General features: G+C 41.5%; 1 protein-coding gene across 1 annotated transcript in view; it reads right to left on the bottom strand.

The window, feature by feature from the left end:
- Positions 1-25,254, bottom strand: part of AGK (acylglycerol kinase) — a 38,170-nt gene extending 12,916 nt beyond the window's left edge. Inside the window, exons 1-10 of the mRNA XM_054282041.1 lie at positions 25,103-25,254; positions 16,710-16,749; positions 12,521-12,600; positions 11,194-11,269; positions 9,744-9,836; positions 8,796-8,828; positions 6,758-6,852; positions 4,655-4,724; positions 3,793-3,872; positions 1,710-1,767 (exon numbers count right to left, since the gene is read on the bottom strand). Coding sequence (XP_054138016.1) covers positions 1,710-1,767; positions 3,793-3,872; positions 4,655-4,724; positions 6,758-6,852; positions 8,796-8,828; positions 9,744-9,836; positions 11,194-11,269; positions 12,521-12,600; positions 16,710-16,749; positions 25,103-25,203 — 726 coding nt within the window. The 5' untranslated portion in view covers positions 25,204-25,254. The remainder of the gene's footprint in view (positions 1-1,709; positions 1,768-3,792; positions 3,873-4,654; positions 4,725-6,757; positions 6,853-8,795; positions 8,829-9,743; positions 9,837-11,193; positions 11,270-12,520; positions 12,601-16,709; positions 16,750-25,102) is intronic.
- Between the last annotated feature and the right edge of the window lie 1,761 nt (positions 25,255-27,015).

The raw sequence follows: 27,015 nt of genomic DNA on the forward strand, positions 1-27,015 counted from the left end.
AGCTCTTAAGGCAAGTCATGTGAGCTTCATTAGGCAACTTAAAAAAAAAAAAAAAAAAAAAAAAGAAAAGTACTAACACATTCTTGGTGATATTTCAGATTCCAGCATCAGGGCTACAGAAGAACCTTAGCTTTCAAAATATCTCTAGACACTGACAAAATTTACTTCCTGTCATTGTTTTGAAAATAATTTCAGAAATGCTCCAAACATAGGACATTTAATCGGTTTTTAAATTTATATACTAAAACAACACAGCCAAGAGCCCACATGAACTCTGTACAATTATTTTTCTACGTACAAAATTTCAGAAGTAGTTTTTGATCATGCAGCACAGATTGGTAAACTAATTCACTTCACACCTCTGAGAGCAAAGAAAGACTCCACTCTCATACCTACATAATAAGCAGGACAAACAGAGGTTGTATCAGTAGGGCAGTACACAAACAATAAATATTAATGATTAAATGGAAAAGCAGCACTGCTGTGATAATTTAAGCTTGTGTATTTTAGAAGAGATGATAACATTCATAACAATGCCAATATCAGAGGTGATATTTCCAATTACACTTTTTTTCAGCCACAGGTCATCCTGTTTCAAGAGACATCCCCAGTAAAACCAGAAAATATGAAGCATGAAGCAGCAAACAAGCCAGGAAGAGATTAAACTCAACAGGCTGGAGACACTTCTTGTAGAAATTAATAAAATCATAACATAAGAGGCACATAAATGAATGTGAACATCACAATTAGGTGAGATCAGGTAGAAAGTTTTCTATCTAAATAGCTGAAGAAGTGGCACTTCTCTTTAACCTTCAGCAGGTTAAACAGATCTTTTTAATGTACAATTAATAGCTCACCAGAGAAATCCCCTATCACCACCTCCATCTGAACCTAAGGACTCAAAGAAAGTGAGAAAGGAGGTGGACAGAAAACAGGTTTTTACTTAGAATGCCAGAACACAGAAGCTTAACCTCAAATTTTCCGTGGATGAGAGGGGGGGAAAAGCCATCCCAACTTTTCTGGATACATTACTATTAATCCCCTATACAGGAGCTGCCTCTAAAGGAAGCACTGGCATTGTCACAGACAGCATGGCTAGACTGCACTATTTGATCTGCTGTACCAGCTCCTGGGCATTTTCACTGCCTTTCAGGAGGCTCCTTATATGCTGAGAGAAAAGGAAAACCATGTGAATGAAAACGCCTTACCTTTAATGCAGGTCAAATTTAAATCTTTCCAGGATCGATTTTAAGCAACAGGAAAGTTTAAGGTGAGATAAAAGATATTCATCCTCATGTTCATTTTACTACACAAGGAAGCCTGATTATCAATGTGCATGAGCAGTCTAATTATAGACCCTTCTGCCAGATGAATAAATCAGAGTGAAATGTTATTACAAAGACTGTTGAGAATATGTGGCTGAGCACTTTAGCACTTCACCACTGCTGCTTACCAGTTTCACAGGGGGTTACTGGCTTCCCCTGGTGCTCTTGTAGCAAAAATTAAAAAAAAAATAAATTTAGAAGTATTTTTCTTCTTTGTCCTCTCTTCAGAAGTAAATCTATTAATTGGTAGGCTTTTTAACAAGCTGGGTTTTAGTCTCATTTCATATTGTTACCAGAACCCTTCAGGAAAGCTTGCAGACATATTATACAAAGCAAAGTCAGGCTGCTCATTTCCCAAACACTCTCCTGACAATTAATGTTTACCTTAAACATACTGAACAAATGAGCTGCTTTGGTTTTCAGAGGCCCAAGGTACCAGTACCTGGAAAAAGAACAGAAATAGAACTTCTAAGATATTCAGGGATCAATACTGGGAAAGGGAGAAACTCTGCATGAAGTCAGAGCACACAGACTGAGTTAGTGCTCCCTGACAACCTTTACCCTTTTGATACACTAAGATAGTTTCTACACATCACCAGCAGCCCAGCAGTGACACCCCTATCCTGAGTTACACATCACCAAAATGCAGTGTATAATCTTCACTACAGGCAGCAGGACATCTCACTATCAGAATTCTACTTTGTTATGTGAGACAACTGGGGATGATTCAAAGGTCTGTGGTCTAACAGCTGATGGTGCGCATCTCCAACATGCAATACAGCATATTTCCAAAGATTGGAGTAAACAAAACCCAAAAGCTTCAGTGACAAAAGAACCAGCAAACATTCATAAGTCCCAAAAGATTCTCACATCAAAATCAGGGTTTTACAAAATAAAAATACTGCCAGCCACACAGCACTGTACAGAATCTAAAGATGTGACTGTATTTAGGCAGGCTTGGCACATTTTGATCAGTGTCATTCACCAGAGGGTCAACAAAGCACATTGAACACCACCAGCTCAAGAATTCTGCAGATTTAAGGGTCTCATTAATCATTAAGGCATGCAAATGTGCCACCACTCCCCTCAAGCCATGAAATTGTCTGTAAAATAGTAACATAAGACAGCACTACATCTCCAGCAGCACAGTCCTTCGCAGAGGGACTGTCAGACAAACTTCTGGAACTGTGTCTCATGGCTTAACTCCCTTTGAGTTCTTTTCAGTTTAAGATCAGCTGCACTGGAACACACCAAATGCTTTTAGCCCAATAACCCATCTTTCACAGGGAGCAAAAGTGGATGAAGTGGGAAAGTATAAAAACAGGACCAGCACATGAGGATTTTGTTCCAAGAAGACTCTGAGCACTTGTTCATTTGTTGCTGAAGTGCTTTCCAAGCTGGACACATTTCTCTGCATTCAAAAACATTTATGGAAGGAAGCAGGGCTTGAGGATGTTCGTGTGCCTCATGTACCAAAGGAGCTGTCATGCCTCCAGCACTGAGCCCAAAGGACTCTTGCCAAAGGGAAGTGCTGCAGGGAAAGATGCAAAGGCTGACACCAGGAGAAAAGCAGGGCATGGGCAGGAAGGCCAGCAGGAGTGCAGAGCAGAGAGAAGAGCACTTCCTTGGACTGGGGGCTGCAATCAGCAGGAGAGCCTGCAGCACAGCCAAGTCAGCACCTACACAGCCCACTAAGAATGTCCCTGGCCTCCCAGGGACCAACAACCTGACTACTGCATCTCCCCCATCCCCTCTTAAACCTACTCAAACATTTGCCAGACAAACTCCAGAGGTCTGCTACCTCTTCCTTCCTGACAAAGGCAGCTCATTCACAAAGCACATGGTATTTCCTTACAGCTTTTACTACATTTCCTCCATAAGAGCTTGGGGAGTGAGCTGCTTTGGCTCTGCTGCTCCTTCAGCAGATAGTGCCTGTCATTTGATACACAGACACTGACATGTTAAGTGTCCATTTGGAGAAAGCCCAATAATTATGAGTTTAGCATTCTGAGAACAGTCATCAGATAGCACAGTCCATGCCACTTCTGGCAGGAACCTGAAGGCATTTCTACTGCATCTGATGTCCCTTGCTGGAATTGAGTTTCAGAGTACACACACAGCTTTTCATTGGCAGATGATGAAAAACAATGGCCAATTACTTTACTTAGACTTTACTCAAGGGAGAGATTTTCCCTCTGAACAATGAAGTTCCAAAAGCAGATACCACACGGCAAGAAGAAAGTAAATACTTAAAAGAACAGGCCAGCACCCAATATTTATTTCAAATTACAAGAATTCTGATACATCTTACACTCCCATGTGTGTAATGCAAGATCCAGCAAGAGTGGGTGCCTCTGCCTGTCAGATGCCTACATTCAGAAAGAGACTTCCTTGAGAGAGGGGAATGCATCTTTTTAGGCAACAGATACTAAAAAGGGCACAGTTTCAAAAAATAGTATTTTCTTACTTGCTAGCTTTAACTCCTGCATCTCTATAAGATCCCCATCTTAAACCAGAGACTGCAAACACAGGCTGCTCCTTTTTTCCCTGTAAAGAAAAATAAACATTGCAAAATTGCTTTCTCTTACTTTTTTTCCAACTTTATTTTCTCAAGTTGGAAAAACAGCATCGCTACATAAAAACTTCTGTTAATTTTCTACACAGAAATTTAACAGAAGAGGTATGACAAAGAGCTAACAGCAATAAAGCTTAGCAGAATTTAAGCACTATACATTCCATCTGCTCCAGGGAGGAATATAAGAGGAGAAGTTTTGAACAGGTAGCCTGAGTTTGACTGCACACCCAGCAATGGCCATTTCATTTCGTGGATTTGACTGTTAGCCAAAAGCAAGGAGCTCTGCACAGCAACACAACACTCTTGCTGCAGAAATGTCCATTCTACAACTGAACAGAAAAATAATATTCAGAAACCATACAAGGCATAGTCAAAGGTTTTCCAATTTTGTATTTTTCCATTTGTCAAAGAAAGCTATTAACTTCACAATCCACATGAAGGCATCAAATCAGCAGACAGCTACTGCTATCTCTCACCATTGCTACAGAAACACCACTGTAGTAAGTTTTGTATTCACCAATACTCTCTGAGTCTCAAAGAAAGGCAATGTTGAGGCATTCTAGTGTTTTCTTCTGTTTAGATTGTCTGATGCCATAGCACATAGTGGAGAAATGACTGCCAGCAGAACTGCTGATATCAGAAACTAAAATTCATAACAGCAAGTCACAGAGGAAAACCAGTCCATGTGAACACAAAAACATCAGAATGGGAAAGCTTTAGAAATGTTGGTTTCCAAGTAAGTAGATGCTTTCACCTTGATCTGTAAGACATCAAGTGGAACTGTCTCTCCTTTCAAAATGGCCAACGTAGCATTAGTAATATGTCTGCAAAACAAACAGGAAAAAAGCAAAGGAAAACAAACAGGAATAAAGGAAATGAGTAAGCTTTAAAATTACTTTTTTTTTTTTTTCCAGCAAATTCCACTATGAGTCCAAGTAGGGCTTTTTTTCAGCAAAAGTAAAAACCCCAGGGAAAGGCGCTGCACTCAACTGAAATCAGAAAGCAAAATGGCTGGTTGCAACAGATGACAAAACCTAACAAACAGCAAAATACAGAAAACAGTGAAAGGAAATTATCAGCCTAAGCTTTTGAGATAGTCCTCCTTTCTGAGCTAACCTGGGAGGTCAGAGGCCAACTGTGTTACCTCCTGTTTCAGATATTAAACACATTAAGGACATAAATCATGGTTTTTATTTTAGTGGTAGCAAGTATTACAGCCTGGGAGAGCATGAGACAGCATGACTGGTCTCAACTCATATGTCTGAGATTGAACTGCATTAGTATGTGCTAATTTATTTTGAAGTTTTTAATCAATGTAAATCTACCTATCAGCAGTGCCCACATTGTTTAGGTCACCATTCAGTTGTGGACAGTAGCCAGGGCACTTTGTTATTTCAAGCTGTAAAGATTTTGTAACCAAAGTCTCTAAGTCCACTAAATAGTCTGTGCTCAAACCTTGAAGCATATACTTGATTGAAACCCCTTCTTTGTTTTCAAAGTTGGGCAATATTTAGTTTCCATACTGCATACGTTTCCAGTGTCTCAGCTGGACAAGGAAAAAATGCAGTTTTCAGATCCAGCCCAACATTCATGTGAATCAGTGGGAGAAACTGCCCTTGGTTTCATCAGGATTACAACAGTGAGAGATACGGAAGCTGTTCTTCCCACAGCCCATCTTCTCTCCCAGCTCTTATCTTTCTCTAAGTCCTTTACAGTTCCTACACTCCTAAGAGAGTGCTGAAGGATCCAAAGTCCAAATATTTCTTCCAAAAATATCACTTCTGCACTTCCTAACTCAGGTTCTGCCACTGGTGGGGGTTGTTGAGCAGCCTATTGACCAAATTACCTTCAACTTCTCCAGTGTGCTGCAGTCCCACCTGCACAGTTCATTACCTTGGCACAAGAAGATCATCCATTTCAAACAGCTTCTTTAGAACCCAAACATAAATTATTATTTTAATCTTAGCTGCTGAATACAGCCTTGTCCACCTTTCTGAGCTTCAAAGCATTCTGGTAGTTTTAAGGAAGGATGTTATGCCAGCTGACTTGTGAGTTTTATGTATGATGGATACCAGTAAGGGCTCCACAAAGAGAACAATGTTAATGAGTTACTGGGAGAGTGAGAGTGAAAATATTTCAGGACCAAGAAGAAATATATTTATTATTATGAGAGGAGAAGAAGGGAAAAATTGAAAAGAAATGAAGTGTGGGGAAAAGAAAGATTGACTCTCTTTTCTCTATATAAGTGGATAAAACAATCCTGCAGCAAACTTAACTGCAAACAACAGATACCACCAGACTGGATCATATTGAGGATGCTGAAGAATTGAGTTGTTGGATTACTGCCAGCATCAGTCCCACCACAGGGAAAAGTCAGTTCTGCCCTGCAAAAGTCAGTAATGGGATCCAACCTTTCCCATATTGTTGTATGCCTTACTTTGCAGGTTCTAACCAGGCTATATGTGGACTGGTTTCTAGAATTCTTAGACTGGAGAAGGGTCAGAAAGAGGACTTATTTTTGGCTTATTTTGTCAAATCCTTGCTATAACCTTGTCATACACTATCTGCTATTCCTAAGAGGCTGATCCTTTTAATCCTTTTTTAAACTCTGAGCATCACACGATCACCGAGAAATTAGCCACAGCAAATGATTTCCAATAATACATACATTTCCTTCTTTTAATTTTTAGTCAGTTTTTGGAAGTCATTAACTCAGGTAAGTCCAGAGAATCATCAGGCTCTGCCCAGAGACTGCCAACTTCTATGTAACACAGAAGAAAAAGAAAAGCATCAAGCTACCAAGAAGCACTGCTTCTTGAAAGCAACCAACCACATTTCAGAAATATGTGATACTTACTGGACTTGATTTGTGCACTCAGGGTACAGTGTGTGGCTCAAAGTGCAAGTTTTTCCAAGCGGTATGAATCCTATAGGAATCTTACTGAAGGCAGCCTGGACACATAAGGAGAATAAATTAACATTTGCATGAAGCTTCCTGTGTGGAGATCACAGCTGTGTCTGGCATCACCCCTTTGGCACTGAGCACCAGGCACTTCCTCACACAATGACTCAGAACATGGCACCCAAATCTGTGAAGCCACCACTGCCAACTGGGTACAAAGGAGCTCTCTGTAATCATTAAGGGCATTGTTACATGCATTTTGGCAGCCACATCCCAACAAATGCATGGATTCTGTCAGCAATCTTCCTTAATACTGATGGAGCCATCACAGGCTCTGAATCCCATTTACCACAGGAGAAATCCCCCTCTGACAGAGTAACCCTGCACAGCAAAGAGATTTTCACACTTAAGGAAAGGAAATTAATTGATTCCTCTGCCATCCAAATCATGAAGCAGCAGAAGGTCCAATTTTTGGAAGCCACTGACCATATTATTTTTCTCCACAGCTGCTCAGCAAAAGGCCTTGTTGAAGGAGCAGGTTATTACCCTGTACCTCATCTCAAACCTTGCTTTTTGAAGCATGTCAGCAAAGCAGTGTAAACTACCCCATAGCCCAGTGCATCATGCCTGTCCTGGGGGATGCTGCCAGCAGCACCAGCACACAGCCAATCTGCAGCCACCTGGGAATTTCCCTCTCACTGCACACCCAAGCCCTCTGCCCTGCTGTGTCTGTGTCACCTGCAGGCGCTAACACTCTCCAACACCCTGCTCTCATTTTCTTCAGCACTGCTCTGCAGTGTGCAGATAAGAGGCTGTCTGCAGCTCCTGCAGTGAAGCTCTGCTCCCCTGGCTGCCAGGAACAGGGTCTCTGGAATCCCCTGCACAGGCTCTCATGCAGGCAACAGTGGTGTGGCACCCCCAAGGGAAAAGGGAGGCAGGGCACAGAGAGAGGGAGCTCGAGTGCACATCTCTACTCCTAGGACACAGTGACATGATGGACAAGAATTCCTTGGCCAAAAACATGAAGTGACACAGTGGCAATATCACAATGCAGCATTCCATCCATAATTGTGCTGGATGCAGAATTCCCTACACTACTGCAAGACAATCCAGGCTACATCAAGATAAGAAGCCAAAAAATAAAGAGAAAGCAGCCAGTAAAACCTCTAAACTTTGCTTCCACTATTGTCAGATTATAAAAGTCTCAGGATCCAACTATAATAATATTAGATTTAAAACAATGATGCACCAGAATTGATATAACTAGCCTTCCTTTAAAAATATTGACTTGGTTGCAGAGTCCCCCTTGTCACATTCAGACAAAGCAAATGTCTGAACAGATACAATTCTAGCTGCCCAGTGTATCATCATAATCTTGTCTGGATTGTCTAACTGAGTTTTAGCCAGCTCCTGCCAGAAGGTTTTGGGAACAACGATTCCCTCCTTTCTTCAATAACACTGTCCTCCCACTTGAAAAAGAAACATCTCTCTCATTTCCATTCAGAGTGATCCACCTTGAGAGGTTAAAATTTGCTTAGTACAGCCATCTGCATAGGAAGGTATGTACTGCTTGAAGAAACAGCAAAGCAATCCCAAAGCAGTAGGAGTGTGACCATAACTGAAGTCAGTTTCAAGCCTGTACAAACACAAGAAAAACATGTATTTCTGCCCAATGCTTCTGCCAAACAAAGTGGCATGCACAGCTGGTCCATGGGTCTTTGAAAATTGAGCATTTGGCTTCTCCACAATCCCTGCTCTGACACTGGAAACTTCCCAAAGCCATGGCTTGGGAGTCACTGCCCTCCTTCAGAAAGGGAACAAAGAACAGCAGGCAGCATTGCAGGACAGTAGCCCAGCTGGATGGCTGCACAGAAAGCTGGCTCCAGAGTAGCATGCAAAGTATTTGCTGGAGGCAGCTGAGGCCAAGAGACCACAGTGGATGCAAAAGACACTCCAAGAAATAAACACAGTTTTTAACATGACACCTTCTCACCTCATCTGCTCTACGGAGAAGTCCAGTTATGACCTGAAAAACATGGGAAATGCTCTAAGAATTTTATTTTTCTGTTACAGTAAGAACAGATTAAATTCTTAACCACATTTAATCTTTGACATTTAAGGAGCAGCTACCCTTTTATGGAAGGTGTTACAGTTGTTTACATGTGAAAGGAGGAATGTTCAGCCTGCAAACATGTTGGAAACAGCAGGTTTATGAGTGTGCCTGAGTACATGCTGGTACCACAACCAATGCCAGTGTAAATGTTTTAACACTGAATAATGCTCTGCATAATGCAAAACCAGCACTGGTCAGTGCAATTAACACAAGGCCAGAATGACCTACAGCTGTATTCTGATCTCTTTCTCTTAAGGTCACTGTATTCATTAAGCCATTGTCTTATGAAATCAGTAGTTAGAAATCAGGAACTGCTTGAATAAAATACAGTCTTGAAAAAGAGAGTATCCCAGTTCTGCTCCAGTCGTTAATCATCTTGACAATAGGCATTTATTAAATACGTTCCAAGCTTTGTTATCATTCCCACATAATTTTTAAATTATCTGATTCCCACTTAGCAAAACATGCATTTCTCTTGGGGAGTTCATAGAGAGGAAGGAACTTTGAAAATCAAACCACTAAAACTACATCACACAGAAAGAAAAAGTTAGAATAATGTCCCTCCAAAGAGTTTGCTTATTCCAGAATAAAGTTCTGGAAGATAGCTACATCACACACTCTTTTTGTCCCCCCTCCCATCATCTCTTAAGACTAATACCAACAAGCAGAGTGTTCTGTCCCCAGAATATTAGAACATTTACTAAAAACACAGATTCTAACAGGACAGATCTCTAGGAACAGTTGTTATGATGCTGCTACATTGCACAGACTGAATCTTCTTGCCCTCAGCCCAACCATGATTCTCAACAAACCAGGCTCCTGCAGTACCTCTTGGACTGTGCCATCTCCTCCTGCAACAATGATCAGATCTGTGTTTTCCATCATTTCCAGAAGCTGTTTTGCTTGTCCCTCGTAATCAGTCTGAAGAAACAGAGATCAAAACATGAGCACTCAAATGACTATTTTTAGTATATCTCTTTCATGGAAATAATCATCTATCCATTTGGTTAATAGTTATTTTTATATAGGCACACAGTACTGTATATTACTTACATTCAGAGATTTTTTTCAACTTATAAAACCAGATTGATGCATAATATAATATGTGCAAGTAAACACATACACAGACACACACACAGAGGTCAAATGCAATATCAGAGCAAATCTTACTCAATAGATCTAGAATACCACAGTAACCATCTTATTCCCAAGTAATATTACATTGAAACAAATCCAGGAGCCAATCACTTGCAGAAAAACTCCCACTATCTTTTACAGCCAAAGTGCTCAAGTGCATCTCCTGAAACACAGCATCAACTACACAAAAGGCCACTGCCTGACAGCCACTGCCAATGGATTTAGCAGTGAAGAGTGCTGACTTTTTAAACCATTAAAACTGTTTTCTGCAAAATTCATGTCTTTTACAGAATCATCTCAGCCTCACTTCCTTGCCCAGCCCTGTTTTGCCAACTTGTCGAGTCTAACACTACCAAGCATCAGTTTTAAGTCTTGCAAAATGATTTCTTCTCTTAGGGTGGGACATTAGGTACACTTAATGATCAGAGAAAGGGATTCATAAAAAGAGCATTTTAATACTAAACCTTATGGAAAAGATTCCAAGACAGAAATATGCATATCAGAGTACCCTGCTGTTAGGACACACTGACTATTAAGCAATCCACATATCACAGCCTCAAAAAAACTGCAGAAAGAGCAGAATCCCTTCAATGTTTCCTTGTTCTTCTCTTTCCAAAGGAAACCTGTGTGTTTATTCATAGCATTTAGAGCTCAGTGCTCTGCTTTCATGGTGGGAATGTTGAATTATTTGGAGAGACACAGAAATAATTTCAGTGTAAAGATAAAAGGTTATTTTAATTAATCTGAATAGTTCAACTGCATGTCAAAATTCCTCACTTTTTAATTCTTCAAGTTCAGGCAGAAATGACAAATTTAACAGCAATGGGCACGCACCACTAGCCAACACTCAAATATTTAGAGAGTTTTTTCTCAAACATGAATTATAGAAGGGCTGCTTGAGACAGACAAACAAGCATATGTACTGCTTTAGCTGAAAATTAAAATCTCGCTACACTGTTTGAAAACCAACTGTGAATTAAAAAGATTAGGTATCTGTCTAATATCTCAGTATTTATTTCTTCCTATAAGATGACTACAGGACAACTGAGAATTTCAAATGCATACAGACTTAAATTTCAATACTTCAAGAGGAGAAAGAAGAGTCAATATTTCCACAGCAGCAGGACCTATCAGTTCTTACCTTAACAATAGTTACATCCAAGCCAGATAAGTGCAAGATTGGTGCAGCATTCTTTTCAAAAAGGTTCCCAGCTTTGCTAGAAATAACAGAGTAAAAACTGTTTAATGATGCCTGTGGCTGAAAAAAAAATTAAAAAGGAAAGAAACAAATGAATAGCAAGAAGAAATCTACTTAAAACCAAGCATTCAAGCTCCACAATCAGTCACTCAACCTGACAGTGAGGAAAGATGAGCTTTCATATGGTTCAAATGCATTACATTTCTAGTCTCATATCTCAGATGTCAGGGTTTTGTTGTAGTTTTAATAAGTGCACAAGATGCTGTCTAACTTTTGCCAAAAATAATTTTAAAAATCCGTTAAAACAAATTAGGATCTCCAGAAAGAAATTTATTAGAAAATGAATTACTTACAAAGCACTAGCCTTTAGGACCACAAAGAAGCCCATATAGGCTTTAAAAAGTATTTTTTAAATCCTGATTATTTATTAGTACATATTATTAAACAAGGTTAGAAGCAAAATTCTGTCCTTTTTTGTAGTAGGACTGATAATTTAATGCCTATCATTGCATAACAAAATAATTATATCACTAACTATAAATTGTTTGCAAGTAGAAACATGAGACTTGGTTAATACTTGGTTAATGCATTTTCCAGACTCAAAAGCATGTGTCTGAGCACTTCCATGTCAGCTATAATATTCCCCTCATATTGGTAGTAACAACTCTCTGCCCCTCCACAAAATTGCAACTATTCCAAAGTTTATTTGATCAGCAGAAACAGACACCCATCAGACCCAAGATGATGTTTTTTCTTTTAATGAGCATGCAAAAATAGCAGCTGAGCTCTTCCAGGAGTCCTGCTCCAAGCCCATATTTAGCCTCTCAGTTTGTGGGCACATCCCTTTCAAGGGCAGGTTCCCACAGAAGTAAGATCACTTCTTGCCAACTTCTAGACTTGAAGCAATCAAGGTCATCTCTTACTTCTATAGTTTTTGAGGATGGAAATGTATCACATACAAAAGTTTGAAAGGAATACAAAGGAATTCTATATACAAAGGAATGACAAGGGCCAAAACACAGAATTAAAGGAAAAAATTAAATAAATATATGTATGTTTAGAAATCATTCTTCCATCTGAAGCAATTAATTCTATTTCTCATCCCAGTATTCTTGGTGAAATAAAGTTTGGCATAGTTACATAGCACCAGCTTGGCATCAGAGGGAGGCAAAAATGAGCTCAAAAATCTGGCTGGCTTTTATAGTGGATAGCAGAGCAAAAATGCAGAGAGAGTGCTTAAAAGGAGAGTGCTGGGAAGGGGGAATTTTACCCTTTGCAAGCTGCTGGGTTGAGCAAGACTGTTGCTTTCTTCAATGGCATAGTGGCAGGCATCAGCTGGTTGCCAAAAGCCTAAGGAAGAGAAAAAGAGCAGGGCTCAGTTTATCTTTTAAGACACCGCTAAAACAGTTCAAAATAACTCATCTCTACAAATGTCAATGGGCTTTCAAGCCTCATGACATTCAAATGACTTCCATCTCCAGCCACTGTACAGGTCTCTTACTCAAAGACCCACACTCTCAGCAGCAGCTCATATCACTGTCTAAGTACTCTTTAGCCCATTTTTACAATTCCACCACCATTTCATTTTTGTCAACCTCTGGTTTTCTGCAATGGGCAGAAATCCAGGGAGCTCTCCTTGACTCCAAGGTTACTGGATTTTCTCTCCTTATGTAATTCTCATACACCTCCCTGCCACCTTCTTTCTGCATTCTTTCCAACTTCTGAACTTTAAATCCTCTATCTCTTCTACTCATTTCAGTATTTTCTATGCTTCAGTTTTTGAAGACAGGAAAGATAATTACAAGAGAATCTGCCTTGACCTATAAGCAAGTCCACTGTTTCTTAGACTTTTTTAAAGCTAATCTCTCTCTATAAAAATCATTAAATTCCTCCTCAACTTTTAATCCAATTCTGAAGAGGTGTCTCAATTTTAAATTCTTTGAGAGTTTCTCCACAAAGCCTCTTGCACTTTAGACCTATTTCCAAAGCTGTTCAGCACAGGCAAGGAAATGCAAAACTTCCACATGTTCTATCCTGCTCTATAAACTTCTAGAAGGTCACTTAAAGGCATCCTCACACCAAATCCAACTAGATTTGAACACAAGGAATACAAGGCATCCAGCAATACCATCCAGAAGCCCCACATGGAGTAGGAACCAAAGACTACCATGCTGAACACGACCCAGAGAACTGTTCCTAGCTTTTTTCCCCTTTCCCTAGGAAGTTAACCCCTAGCAGGAATTTTTATATTGAAGGACGTGATACTGTACACAAACCCCAGTATATTTAGTGGCTGTTAGCTATTTAATCTTATTATTAATTGCACTTGCAAACTTTGCTCAGGAAACTGTTGTCACCTTACTACAGGGGTTCCATACCATTGTCTCCTACCACAAAGGTTTCACACCTTCTTGGTGCTTCTCATGGGCATCTCCTCAGAGCACGGACTCTTCCTTCTTCACAAAGCAGCCACTGACTTCAGTTCCCTTCTCCCCCAGCCACTCCACTCTTTTATAGCACTCTTCTTCTCATTGCTTACAGCTGTGGCCTGTTAAAGTCAGGCCTGCTCCTAATCTTTGATAATTGGCCCAGCTGCAACACCTTAGGGGTAAGATTACTTTCTACACTATCTTTATTTTCTTATATTATATCCCCCTACAGGAAACCTCAATTTAAAGAAGGCTACAGCTGGCTGTGCTGCTTAAAACATCCAAATTTCTTCTTCAGGAAAGAAAAAGCATGAGAGAAGTTGCTGAGAGTAAAGAAATCTTCAAAGAAAGTGAAACAAATCAATAGCTCTTAAGCTTTACTCAAAGATCAGCTGGAAAACAGACCAACTTATATTGCAGTTGTTGGGTGGGAATTGGGGAATAGGGGCCCTCTAGCATGCTACAGCTGTTAGAAACATCTAATTATTTGCTTAGGGGGCACAAAATAATGTATTTGCATGCTCCAAACAATCTAGCAAGGCTCTAAACAACCCAACAAGGCTCATAAAGATTTTATTAGTAATGACATTAATTGCTTCGTTATGTAATATACTCAGACATTTATGTTACATACAGGGGCATTTCTAAAGCAAATGCTGATTTGTGAGACAGGAAATCAAAAAAATAATAATGCAATATTCTAGAAGTCTTTCAGAGCAGAACATAAGTAAAGACAACTTATAGTCATACTATAAAAATGGTTATTAAATATATATATATATGAAGGTATAATTTAGGTAAGTCAGTGCCTTTTTCACTTTCTGGTCACAAGCACACTTCCAGGTGTTATATTTCTGGACTTCTAAAATGAGAACCACTATTCTACAACTTAGAAAATTTATTTATAGAAAGATTTTATAGTGCTTTATGAACACCAGCAAAGGAACTACACTCTTTTACAGGAAACTATCCTTGAGTGAATTGTTTGCCAGCTAAACAGCATCTCTTTACACGTGCCCAGAGTTCAGCAACAACAAGGTCAACCAGCAAGACTGATCTGCCAAGGAAGACTGAGTCAGCTGACACTGACTTATCCCAGAGACAGAGGTGTAAAATGTTAAAAATATCATAAATGGGTTCTCCATTATAGAATCTTTCCATAATCATTTGCTACACCAAGGCTGTCATCATAAACTGGTATTTAAATTCAGACACACGTGGCAGAACCTTTGCATGAAATACTGCTGTCATGGATTCTGTCTCAGGAAAGCAGCTCCCTCACCAATTTGATAATGTAACAGGCTTAAAAACCTAAAAATCCAATGTAAAAATAGTAAGAACTTCTCACACACTTCATTCAAACTAAACCTTTTCTTTGGTGAGTTTGTCTCTATTTTTTTTCCAATACTTATAATACAGCACTATAAAAGTAAGTAGCATTTTACAAACAATTTTAGATTGTTGTTATTCTGAAGAATACCAGACACTTAATGCCTTAATGCAGTACTGCTGTGTGTTTTCAAGCACTATTTGGCAATGACACATCAGTGAGAATGGAAATTGCAGCAAGAATTGATTACTAGGCTTTCTGGTTCATTCCTTTCTAATGCAGGAGTCTTCTGCAGGACATTTTCTCAGGCTTTAACCACTAAAATTGCAGGAAGCTCTACTGACAGTGCTTTTGTATTTTCATTTGTAAGAATAAGTCATAATGGAATAGAAGCTGTCACTTAATAACTGGATTTAAGAAATGGGAAATTCAGGATTTCCACAACTGAACTATCTGCTGGTACCTGTCTTCTCCTTAGCACTTACACCTTCCTTTTCACAATACACACAAACCACTTAATCAACTCCTTTGGTTGAAAATTTGGTTTAATTTGGTCAGCATGCTTCAAATACTGAGGCATTAATGGTTATTTTTTATGATACAAAAAGCTTCTATCACTTTGTTATTATGTAGTAAAAATGAATAGTGAAAACATAAGGACTCTGAAATTACAAGTATGGTTTATGAAAGCAGTACTTTCAGGGAAAGATTTTCCTTGTTTTTTCATGAGCAGTGAGTTCCCTTACATCTATTTCTGGCATGAAGATCCATTGCACAAGACAAGTTGCTGTGAAAATCTTTCAACAGCAGACAGGCTAAAATTGGGATAATTCAGGTGCACAACACTTTTTACTGAGAAAAATAATTTTCTCCATTCTACTCAAGCCCCAGTACATGGCAATGATGGGAGCAGTGTTACATCCTGCAAAACATCAAAGATCTGTCATGAAGAGGCAGGTTTAGAATAAACTTTATTTGTGGGAGGTAAAAACTCTTAAAATCCTACAGAAGTGATGTCATCCATGGGCAGCAGCACTTACACCTCCAAAAGACTGCTTGTTAAGGACAAGATTTCTTTGTGGGAATATTGCAGTATGGGAGTTTGTTGACTGCTGTTTGCCCATGTAGGACACAAACTAAGCAATGCAACAGCCAGTACCCTGAGAGAGTAACTCTCCCCCCTGAACAGTGGCCTTCTTGTCACTGATCAGCAACCAGGCTGTCCCCATGCAGTTCCCAGGAGATGGGTCCCAAAAGAGCTGGGTCAGTCAGTCATCACAGCTGGCACCCCTGATAAAGTCACCCAGGGTCAAACACACAAGGGCACTGACACAAAGTGGTTTGTGCAGCTTCTGCCCAGCATCCACCCCTCCTGGTGGGGCTGGGATTTCACTCTTATCAACAAATTATCTCCCTGCCAGAGGTTTACAGGCACAGAGCAATTGCACATGCAGCAATGGAGGTCTGGGTGCTCCAGCAGCAATTAAGATCACCCCAAGGATAATGCTGCCCTCCCCTGCAGCAGCAGCCAGGACACACAAGGGGCAGCACCCCTGGGCATCCAGGGAAAGAACACAGATGATGGCATCATCAGGAGGCTTGTCACGTAGGAAAGGCCCACTGGGAACAGCTCAGGAGCCCTGCACAACCAAGATAAGAGGCAGATTTGAATCTAATTTTATTACTTTAAACAGTATTACCTGGGCTTCTTGGCATGCAGCTCTTCGTAGCAGGTTATCACTATCAGGTAAGACAGAAAAGAGAAGGGACATTATGTTGTGTAAGTTTAGAACAACTTGCTCATTTTTAAAATGTAGGTACATACCCTTTTTACACACAGTTTGACAACACTGGAACAGAAAAAAACCCAAAACATTTTAAGGATAAAACACCCCCATTGATGCACATTTTTTTTTTCTGCATGTGCACATTAGCATTATTTCTACAAAAAACAAAAGCAGAAAACAAAGACCAGGATGCTAAGTATGCTGAGATTATGTAGGCTCTGGCATACTGTGTAACTGTGATTTATTTATTAAATTGCTACATAGCTGTACTCCAGAGCTCAGGTGTGGGTTTTTCCAGTGTTCTTGCTGCCTGGTGTTTACACTAAAGGTACTTACCATTCTGGCAGGGTGGAAGGGTTCTTGAGAGGACTTAAATCTTCATGCATTACAACTGTGAACTGCCCTTTCCATCAGTTTGCAAGCCAAAAACACATTAATGCAGCACCTCCCACTCACCCAGGTCTGAGCATGGCCCAAAACAGTAACTCAGGTGAAAAACATTCATTGCATTAAGTGAAGGGTAAAAGAGAGATGCTCAGTTTTAGATATGTCACAGATGGTCTGTTCAGAATTATGTTCCTGACTTGTCACTGGCAAGGGTGAGGAATGAAAGTCTATTCGTTCCCCAGCCCCAAAAATGCCCTATTTCCCCTTGCAGACAAAATGCCAAATACTGTTCTGCTGTGCCCAGTCCTGCCTGTCCTCCAGATACCAACACCCTCCATCCTCCACTTGTCCTTGCCTAATACCTGGCCCGACCATATATTTTTGTCTCAAAATATCACATACAAAAACCCCACTTACAGTCAGCACACCAAAACAAACACTGTACCAACCAAAAGGATTAAAGGCCAGACAAAAGCAGGTGGCTGGGAGAACAGCACACTTCTGCCCCAAAGTGTGGCTCACCAGATCACACCCTGCCATGGAAATGGCAGAGGAGAAGCCAAGGCAAGGCCAAACCCAAGTGCCATCTATTTGATTCCACTGGTTTACAGTATTTATCTGTCACTGAAACTATACAAGCTGCTCTTTTTGGCATCACCAAGAGATGCTGCAGTGCCATGAAATGAGAAGTAGGGTGACTTCAGGTGAGATATAAAATCGGGTTCTGTGAAAATAACTACGCCATAAAAGCCACAGATTTATTCCTGGTAATAATGAAAAGACAAAGGAAGAGTTCAAGCATGGAAAAAGAAAATATGTGAATAATACCTCATCAGGATAACAAGTAACTGGAATGTCTGCAAAAGAATTCCTCAGAGGCATGCTGTCATATTTGCTCCTTAAAACCAAAGGAGTAGATAATTTGTATTAAGCATCTGCAATATCACTTAGAGGAGCAACAGCCTTGGGTTTGATTGCAGTAATATGATGGAAATGCACCAGTTAAAATAATAACTCTGCAAATTCCAGGCTGCGGCCAGCAGTGTCACAGCTAATTCCAGACAATCAACACAGCCTGACAGGCTGAGTCCACACTGTGTCACTGAGGGCACGAGCCCTCACACAGGGACATTGTCACCTCCCTCCGTGACTACGTGTGGCCAAAGCAAATAGAAAATAATTGCAATTTCAATACATAAAATTGAAATATGGGATATCAAGGAGCCCCCATTATCAAATGATGGCTGCACAGTTGATGTCTTTGAGAATTGCTGTCCTAACCTTCTGAACAATTCCCAGTCAAGCCCATGTTATCTGTTTACTTCACATTGATGCTATTTTGTTCCCAAGTCAAGCTCTGTCACACTGTCAGCCAGGCTGTTTTCCTGTGCCCCCAGCTTTATGCTGCAGCGTTAATTGTCTTTAAAATGAAGTCCAGCAATACTTCCCAAATACAAGCAGAAAATACAGTGTTCTCTTTCTCAACCTCAAAGATCCTCAAAACAACTGTCAAGGATTCACCTCAGTGAGTTTTACCCATAAAAATTAAGCTTGACAGTTTAGATGTCAACATTTATGCTGATTTTCTCCTGCACTGAAGCACTTAAAGAGACAGAAGAAGCCTACTTTGACACTTACCATTTTGGTGTCAAAGGAAAAGTTTAGATTCTGAGACTAGAGGAATCATTTACCACCCAGCAATTTCCAGGTGATTTGTCTCACTTCTCCAGCAGCACAGCACCCAGAATCCCACACCATCCCAGCCACACTCATAGTGTTGAATCCCATAATTCAACTGGGATATTTCAAAGTCCTCTGAGTTTGTCAAGGATGTCCCAGGTTTGGTTTAAAGATGCCAGGTAATAGGAATTTTTTCATTTCCTTAAAATATTATGTCAACACTTAACTAGATTCAAACTCCAGAAAAAACAGTACAGATGCACTCAGAGGGATGCATTTTTAAGAACAGCAGTCCTCCTCCTTCATCACAGCTGCTGCATTTACTCACCTCACATGGCCCACCTAAAGTACCCCAACTGGGCCTGCAAGTCCTCTGCAGGTCATAACAATCACTAAATAGAGCTAGAAAAATGTGAAAAGCAGCTAAAAGGTAACAACTTCTTAAAGCTTTCTGCCTCAGTAGGTATTCATTCTCAAAATATGACTGCTCACCAGCTCCCAGAAAAGATGAGACTTTAATAACAAACATGAGATTTTGTTGATTTTTTGTACTTTATTGTCTACTATCAGGGAGTAACAAAGCTTTTTCAAGACTCCTCAAACATGAGCAGGTGGAGGCGGAGGGAAATTGCTCCACTGCCTTAAAGAATACAAAGATATTTCTTCTGACTTGCACCATATCCACAGCAAACTAAAAATCAATTTTTACTTCACGTTTCCCCCAAGGCCTTATCTACAGCATCTGGCCTTAAAGCCAAACAGACAAGCAGTGTTGCATCTGCTGGCAAACTCAGGGCTGTCTTCCTGCTGTGAGAATTAAGCATCACACAGCTTACAGCTGGGCCAACTTGCTTAAGCAGTAAAAAACTGGGAAACGGAGAGGAACAAACAGTGGTGGCAGGGTATGGAAGAAAGAGACTGTCCCAGGCTGAACCCAGAGCCAGAACATTCCCAGCACAGCCTCAAGGCCAGAGCCACAGCAGCTCAGACTGTGCAGACCAGAGCACCACACCAAAGGATGGCACCAACACAGAAGGGACACAGAGTGAGTGTGCAGAGCACACAAAGCTCTGAGAACACAACGTCTGTAGGACCTGCTCTGATTTCTCTGCAACACCCCTAGGGCAGGACAGCTGCCCACTGCTCCTGTGCTGAACATTTTCAGCTGGAATAGGGCATTGACGCTCTTACAGATGAGCACAAGATGCACACAATTTAGTATGGATGCTGCTCAAGATGAGGCGGAGTTCTGTGCCCAAGAGCAGCAGAAGCCAGGGTGGAAGGATAGTTCCCATGAGGAAAGTCACTCAGGGCTGCAATGGATGGAACAAGGAGAGGACAACAAAGCTGAACTGAAGCTGTTTGAGGCTCTCAGCTGCAGCAAGGGTCTGTCTTACATCCAACCAAAGCAACTCCCCTAAAAGTGATCACACTACAAATGTAAAGAAGCTCAGGATCTCATTCCAAAATGGGTTATCAGCATTAAATCTAAGACTATTAAATATCCTCAAATATGAACAAGTCTAAACACTTTAAAGTTTAGTGTCTGCACCAAACAGTTTTGTGAGGAGAAACTTGACCAAAGCTGTGCACACAGGATCAGTCCTCAGGAGCTATATCAGAACTCCTGAAAAAGATTTTATCTTAGCAGAGAGCTTTTTTGGCTGCTTCTAATACAGCAAGAGCACAGAATCCTCTTTACTGGGTATTAGAGTTTACTTCCATCTTGGCCTTGGAAGGGCATGAAAGACAAATCTTAGGTTTCATCAGCTTTACCTAAGACTCAGAATTTATACTCTGTTTTTTTGACAAAGTTTGGATGAAATGAAGTCAGCTACTCAGGAAGTATATGCAGAAAGGTGACAAAGTGAGTTATCAGCTGGCAAACACACAGAGACTAACATTCAAATTGTAGATAACAGCACCACTCAGGATTACTGGCAGGCAGTCAAAGGCTCAGGTGCTTTGCCAGCACTTTCTACTGAGAATGTCAATACTTTAATATATACAGAGTAAAACTAAGTACGTGATGAGTCCACTGCCTCAGCAGAATATCCAGGGTCTCCATCCTGCCATGGTGATGATCACTTCTGCAGTGACATCACTCTAACAGTCTGGACAAACCTGACAATCAGTTTAGCTGATGTCCATCATGCAGAGATTTCATTTCTGCTGATTTGGCAGAGCTGGTAACTCACTGCAGCCCCTGGGGCTACAAAGAACAGCTGCAGCTCAGTTCAGGAAAGGTGACCCAGGACATGAAGTTGAGAAGGGATTCCAAACTTGGTGAAAACTTTAAAACAATAAAATAGTAAAGATTTAGAACAATCAAATGGTACAGTCTTTATTTGTAATCACCCTCACCTGTGTATGTTAAGCAGAAGTATGTTACTGTGCATGAGCAGACATCTGACAATCTGTGCACCCTGTAAGCTTTGATCTAGGATAGTAAATTAAGTGTCCCTTGTACCTGTATCATGATATGCTACAGATTAAAATAAGCCTAATATATAAATTCATGCAATCCAGAGAAGCCCACATGTAGCAACACTAAGTTATCCTCCTACTTCTCAGACAGCACAAGTGTGTTTGCTATACTAAATGCAAGATAATGGATCTTTAAAGCATATTCTTTTATAAGAATAAAAGGGATTTTAAGATGCTTTATGGTTTTGCAAGAATGGCAATGGGGTTCTAGTTAACAGTAGTTCAACCAGACATAACTCCTATCATTTGACACATGAAAACCCTTTGCCACCTCCTGACTGACAGCCCTGTGAAGAGGTACCTTCTGCACTATCACATGCTCAGAAGGGCTGAATAACTCATGGCAGAGGGGGAAAAAGCACAAGGTTTCCTCCTTTAATTCTTCCTGCTCATCCAAAACTCCTTACTTTAAACCAGTCAGTATTTGAACCAGCACCTCCCAAAGTGAAAGGCTAACACACTGATGCAGAAACTAAACACAGCAGGAAGAAAGTGCCAGGAATAAGCAGCTCCTGAGCCTTTACAGTTATTGCCATCCACAACCTTCAGACCAGCTCAGTGATGATCCATCACATTCCAGTGCCTCCCTTCCCTTCACACTCCAGGGAGCACACACACCAGGCTCCACAGACTTCTGGGTGTGCAAGGGGGACACCCACATCCATTTCCAGGCAGGGAAGAGGCACTGGGAACAAGGCTGGAAAAGGCAACACTCTTCTTGTTCCATACAGCATCTTCCAAAGTCTTAAGGAAGAACTTCAGAGCTCTTCTGTCCCTGTGAGCTGGGAGAGACTGACCAGAGAAGAGCTGCCATTTATCTGCAGGACAGATTGATATTTACAATAGCTCCACTTAATGCAGGCATCATGGCTGCTGCATCCAAAAGAAGGAGGAACCTTGAGAAGTCAAAACACCAAATCACCTTCTCCTTGCAAGAGAAATATTTTGGAAAACCGACAAGGACAGGAAGAGGAATGCAGGATGGCAAACAAAAAATTTCTTTGGCTGCAAATAAATGACCAACATCAGCTACTTCCACAAGTCAGAGGCCAATCTGAGCCAATGCTGTGCTAAAGCAAGGCCCTTCAGCAGGAACTTGTGATGCCAGAAACCAAAGCACAAGACCTCCCTACACTTTAAATGTGTTCTCAAAGGGCAAATATCAGTCTAGTCAGGAATGGCTCATGCACAGCAACTGAGGCTCTGATGTGGATAACAAGAAGCCTCAGGGCCAACCCAGCCCCTACAGATTCTACTCTCCCTCTCCCAGTGCTGTCTGTGGCCATCTGTGCATGGGACAAAAGGCACCTCCCTGCTCCCCAGCACAACTGGGACACAGAAACTGGGAACAGGGAGTGTACCAAAACACTCACACCAAAAGCCATCCCCACAGGCTACAGAGAGGCATCCTGGCCTACTCCCTGCTGCCCACCTGCCACAGGGTAAGGTCCTCACCTCACAGAGTATCACAAAGGGCTCTTGAGACCACCTGTGAACTCTTCTTTACACTCTTGCCATCAGGCTCTTGTCATTCCTTGTTTTTCTCTAACCTGGATTAAACAACTCTCTGCAGGGAATGACCCAGAAACTGCTAAACAGTTGTCAGTGCTTCCAAACAGTGTTTAAAACTCTGAAAGCAGTAGCTATGGCCTGCATCAAAGTCTCACTGAGCTGTCTGTCATCACAGGATTTCCTACCTTGCATTCCCAGTGCCTCCTAAGGAAATGCTGTATTTTCCTTTACAGACAACAGGGAGACTGGAGAATGGGATATGTAAAATTTTCCTGTTAAAGCACCATGCCTACACTTGGGGTAAACAACCCCCATACACACCACAATTTAGATACCAAAGATTCCCTTTTTAGTTGTTTGCCTTTCATATTTTCCTCCTTATTCCCCACCACGTCACCTGTAGCACACTCCCCATTCTCAGTGATCCAAACACAATTTCACTGCTACCACACAAGAAATCAGTGTACATCTGAAACCACAGCACACAGGCACAGGAACTCCCAGACACAACAGATACAAGGGGGACACTGAGCCTCAGGGCTTCAGGTAAGAAGCAGGCAACTAAAGCAGATGTACCACGCAAAACAAAGGCTGATTTAATGCCAAAGCCCCTAGGTAAGAGGATGTGAAGAGAATATAAAAACCAACATAAACAGATTTATTTTCCTAATTTTTCCATGAGGCTTTGGCAGCATTGTAATGTAAGCAGAAAAGAGCATTGTTAAAAACCTGAGTAAACAATTAAAAATCATTAAGACAGTGACAATAAGCAGCAGAACCAAAAGTAAAAGCTTTAAGAAATAATTTGGCTACACCTCCTTTTCAGTCAAACGCATTACCCATAATCCTGAAGGACAAGGATTAAAAGATAAATATCAGGTGTGAAAAATGCATGTATTTCATGATTGGCTTTTTTGCAAATATTAAAATTGATATTATATGTGTTGTGTTAGAAAGTAATGCTGTATTAATTCTCTTAAGTACTGTGTTAAATATAGTTTTGGATTATTAAAAAAGTTAAAATAGAAACTATGCTATGTAGGATACTTTTTTTAAAGAAAGGACTTGCAGCAAGATAGCAGCCCCAGGACAGCTAAATCTTTCAGAGGAAAAGAATTTATTGCTCTCTTATCGGAAGAAACAAATTTCTTCCTGCCTCAAAGGTGCTGTTAGGATTCAGAGGAAGAAGCTGACGATGACCAGACAGAATCCTGTGTTTGAATGGAATTTATGCATCATGTATGAGGTGTATGAATATGCAACAGGCTGTTGTTTTAAAGGGTTAATCCTATGTTAACGTGTGTCGTTTTTCGGGCTTGTGCTGCCCAGAAAAAGTTACCCAGACGTTCATAACATTTTGTATTTATTGTCTCATATTGTCTTAATTCAATTTGTCCAAATTATTATTACTCTAATTGTATGACTATTTTTATAACCATTTTATTACTATTAAACTTTTAAAATTTGAAAAACAAGTGATTGGCGTTTTTCACATCAGGGACATTTACTCCCCAGGTAAGCAGTGGCAATGGCCCCACCAGGTATAACTTAGGGCAGGAGCAGCTGCCAGGCTTCTCCCAGGCCGGGTGGGTGACAGCAGCAAGGACCGCACCGGGGGTGGGGACAGCACAAGGCTGCCGGTGACAGGGCTCAGGAAGAGCCAGGGACTCTTTTTGTACCCTGGAGCCAGGGACTGCAGCAAACAGGAGCGGGGAAAGCCCAGAGGCACAGGACACCATGCTGGCATGGGCCACGCTCAGCACACCCTGCAGGCCTGGCTCCAGTAATCCCTATAGCACAGACTCAAAGCCAGCTGAAGGCACACGTGTGGCTCACGACAATCTTTTTTAGGTTAGAAGACAGAAAACCTTCTCCTCTCCAAGAGGCCCCCACACCGCTGATGCCAACCAGACATCCCCACATCCCCTCTGTTTAAAGCTCCCGCCGGAACCCGCCCCAGTCCTGCAACGCGGCCGGCGTGGGCAGGCAGGAAAGGCACCGAGCCTCCTGCTCACCCATCCGGGGGGGGATCCATCCCCTCCTGCTCACCCCTCCGGGAGGGAGATCCATCTCCTCCTGCTCCTCCATCCATGCAGGAGGAAGATCTATCCCCTCCGCCTGCCGGGGCCCTCCGAGAGCCGACCCCCATTTTAGCCGCTCCCCCTCCCTCCATCTCTCCCTCCCTCCATCTCTCCCTCCCGCCTCCCCGCCCGGCCCAGCCTGGCCCCAGCCGGCATTACCAGTGTTTCCCATAGAGCCAGTGTCCGCCCCAGCCCAGCAGGCAGGCTCCGAACGTGGATTTCTTCCAGTGGTTCCTGAGGGCCGCCAGCACTTTCGCCATAGTGCTCCGCCGCGCCGGGGGCCGCTGCCGTGCCCGGCCCGGCTCGGCTGGAAACGGCTCCCGCGGCCCCGGCGTTCCGCGCACGCAGCCGGCCGCGCGTCACCGAAACAAACAAACAAACGAAAAAACGAATTAAAAAAAACCCGCGAATCCCAAGGAAAAGAGTTTTCACTCTTCCCAGAGTCCCGGCGCTCGCTGCCCCGCTCCACCCCCCCAGAGGACCTGTTGCCATAGGTTCTTGGCTGCCGGCGCTGACGCTGCCGGGAGCGCGGGCAGATGGAGATGGAGCGTGGCGAGGGACAGAAGTGAACAGGTCTTTTTCTCACATCGTTACAAATAAGAAGCTTGACTAGGCCAATATTCAAGCAGCAATCAATTTATTCATTAATATGGTAAAGTATGAGCAATACAGCGCTGGGTGCAGTGGGGGAAGTTTTCCCTCCAGCTGCACACTGATAGTTGAGGCTTACAGGTATTTACAGGGGTACTCATAAGCTTTCACAGCAGTTTCTATTCCAATTTTTACTCATCAGCAGTTTTATTCCCAATTTTTATGTCACAATTCTATACACTATTGTGATTTAGTTTTTCTTAGGATGTATCCAAAAGGAGTATCCCCAGATGGTGGTGGACTGGTTTCCAAAAGAAGAAAGACGAATCCCATCTGGTGAGGTCCCTCTCCCCAGATGTGTGTCCACCTTTTAATTGCAAGGACTATAAATCTCATAACAGTGATGTTCAGCTTCCCTTGGTCGAAACTATAAATCCTTGAGTTGATGTTCATCTTCCTTTCTCAAGCTGCTTTTCTTTGTTTTGTTAAGGCATGAGATAAGCATATTTTCTTTATATATATTCCAAAGCCATAGTTTCAAGGATACAAGCAATATTCTAAGATTATACTTCAAAAGGTTATTTTTGCAGAACTCTTTAGGGCTTAACTACAAGCAAAGAGCAACATCCTTAATGCTTTAATTCCAATGCTCCTAAATCAACTAAGGTCAATTGCAAACAAAAGATGGGTTCAAAGGCCTTTTTCCATGCTTTACTTTCCTCAGTTATTATTAGAATTCGCAACTGTCCCATTGTCGGTCTCCACACATATTGCAATCACAAATACACACGTTGTCCGTTTGTACCTGACACAAAACACAGCTTTGTATTTCAAAACATCGATAAAAATATGCATGGTCTTGCCCCTGCCCGCACAAAAAAAAACCAAAACAAAACAAAAACAACATAAAAAACCCAAAGAAAACCCCGAACCTGCCAAAAACACCAAACCCAAACCAACCAAACAAAACACAACAACAACAAACCCAAAGAAAATCAAAACAAAACTCAAAAGTAAAATAGAATCACAAATAAACAACAAACTGAAAATATTCAATTCCAAATATTCCATAAAACGCAGTTAGAAGAAATGTTGTCCAGGAAGTAGGGGGGGTTTGCTGTTTAAGCCTAACCATCAGGATGGCCATAAGAACCTGGAGAAATGTCTCCAGTCACACATAGAAAACACCAATGTCACAAGGATGCCATGCAGCCATGAATAGCATGAACAGCCTGCCAGGGGAAGGTGGAAACATAAACAAGGAACAAGATCTGACCTCATCGTGGAAAAAAGCTTTGGCACAAGCTAGTGGTGGTAGCCTCTCCCAGCATGAGGTTGTAACTAGTATTGTCTATAACAATTTTTCATAAGGTAAACCACCCAATTGATCAAGGGAAGCCAGTACATGCAATCTTTCTGGATTTCAGTGAAACTTTTCTCAGGAAAAGCCACAAACGACAGAAATTTATGTCTAAAAGAAA

The sequence above is a fragment of the Melozone crissalis genome, unplaced genomic scaffold (genome assembly GCF_028551555.1).
Source record: "Melozone crissalis strain CALT ecotype California unplaced genomic scaffold, PUWL_Pcris_2 ptg000033l_1, whole genome shotgun sequence".
NCBI classification, from domain to species: Eukaryota; Metazoa; Chordata; class Aves; order Passeriformes; family Passerellidae; genus Melozone; species Melozone crissalis.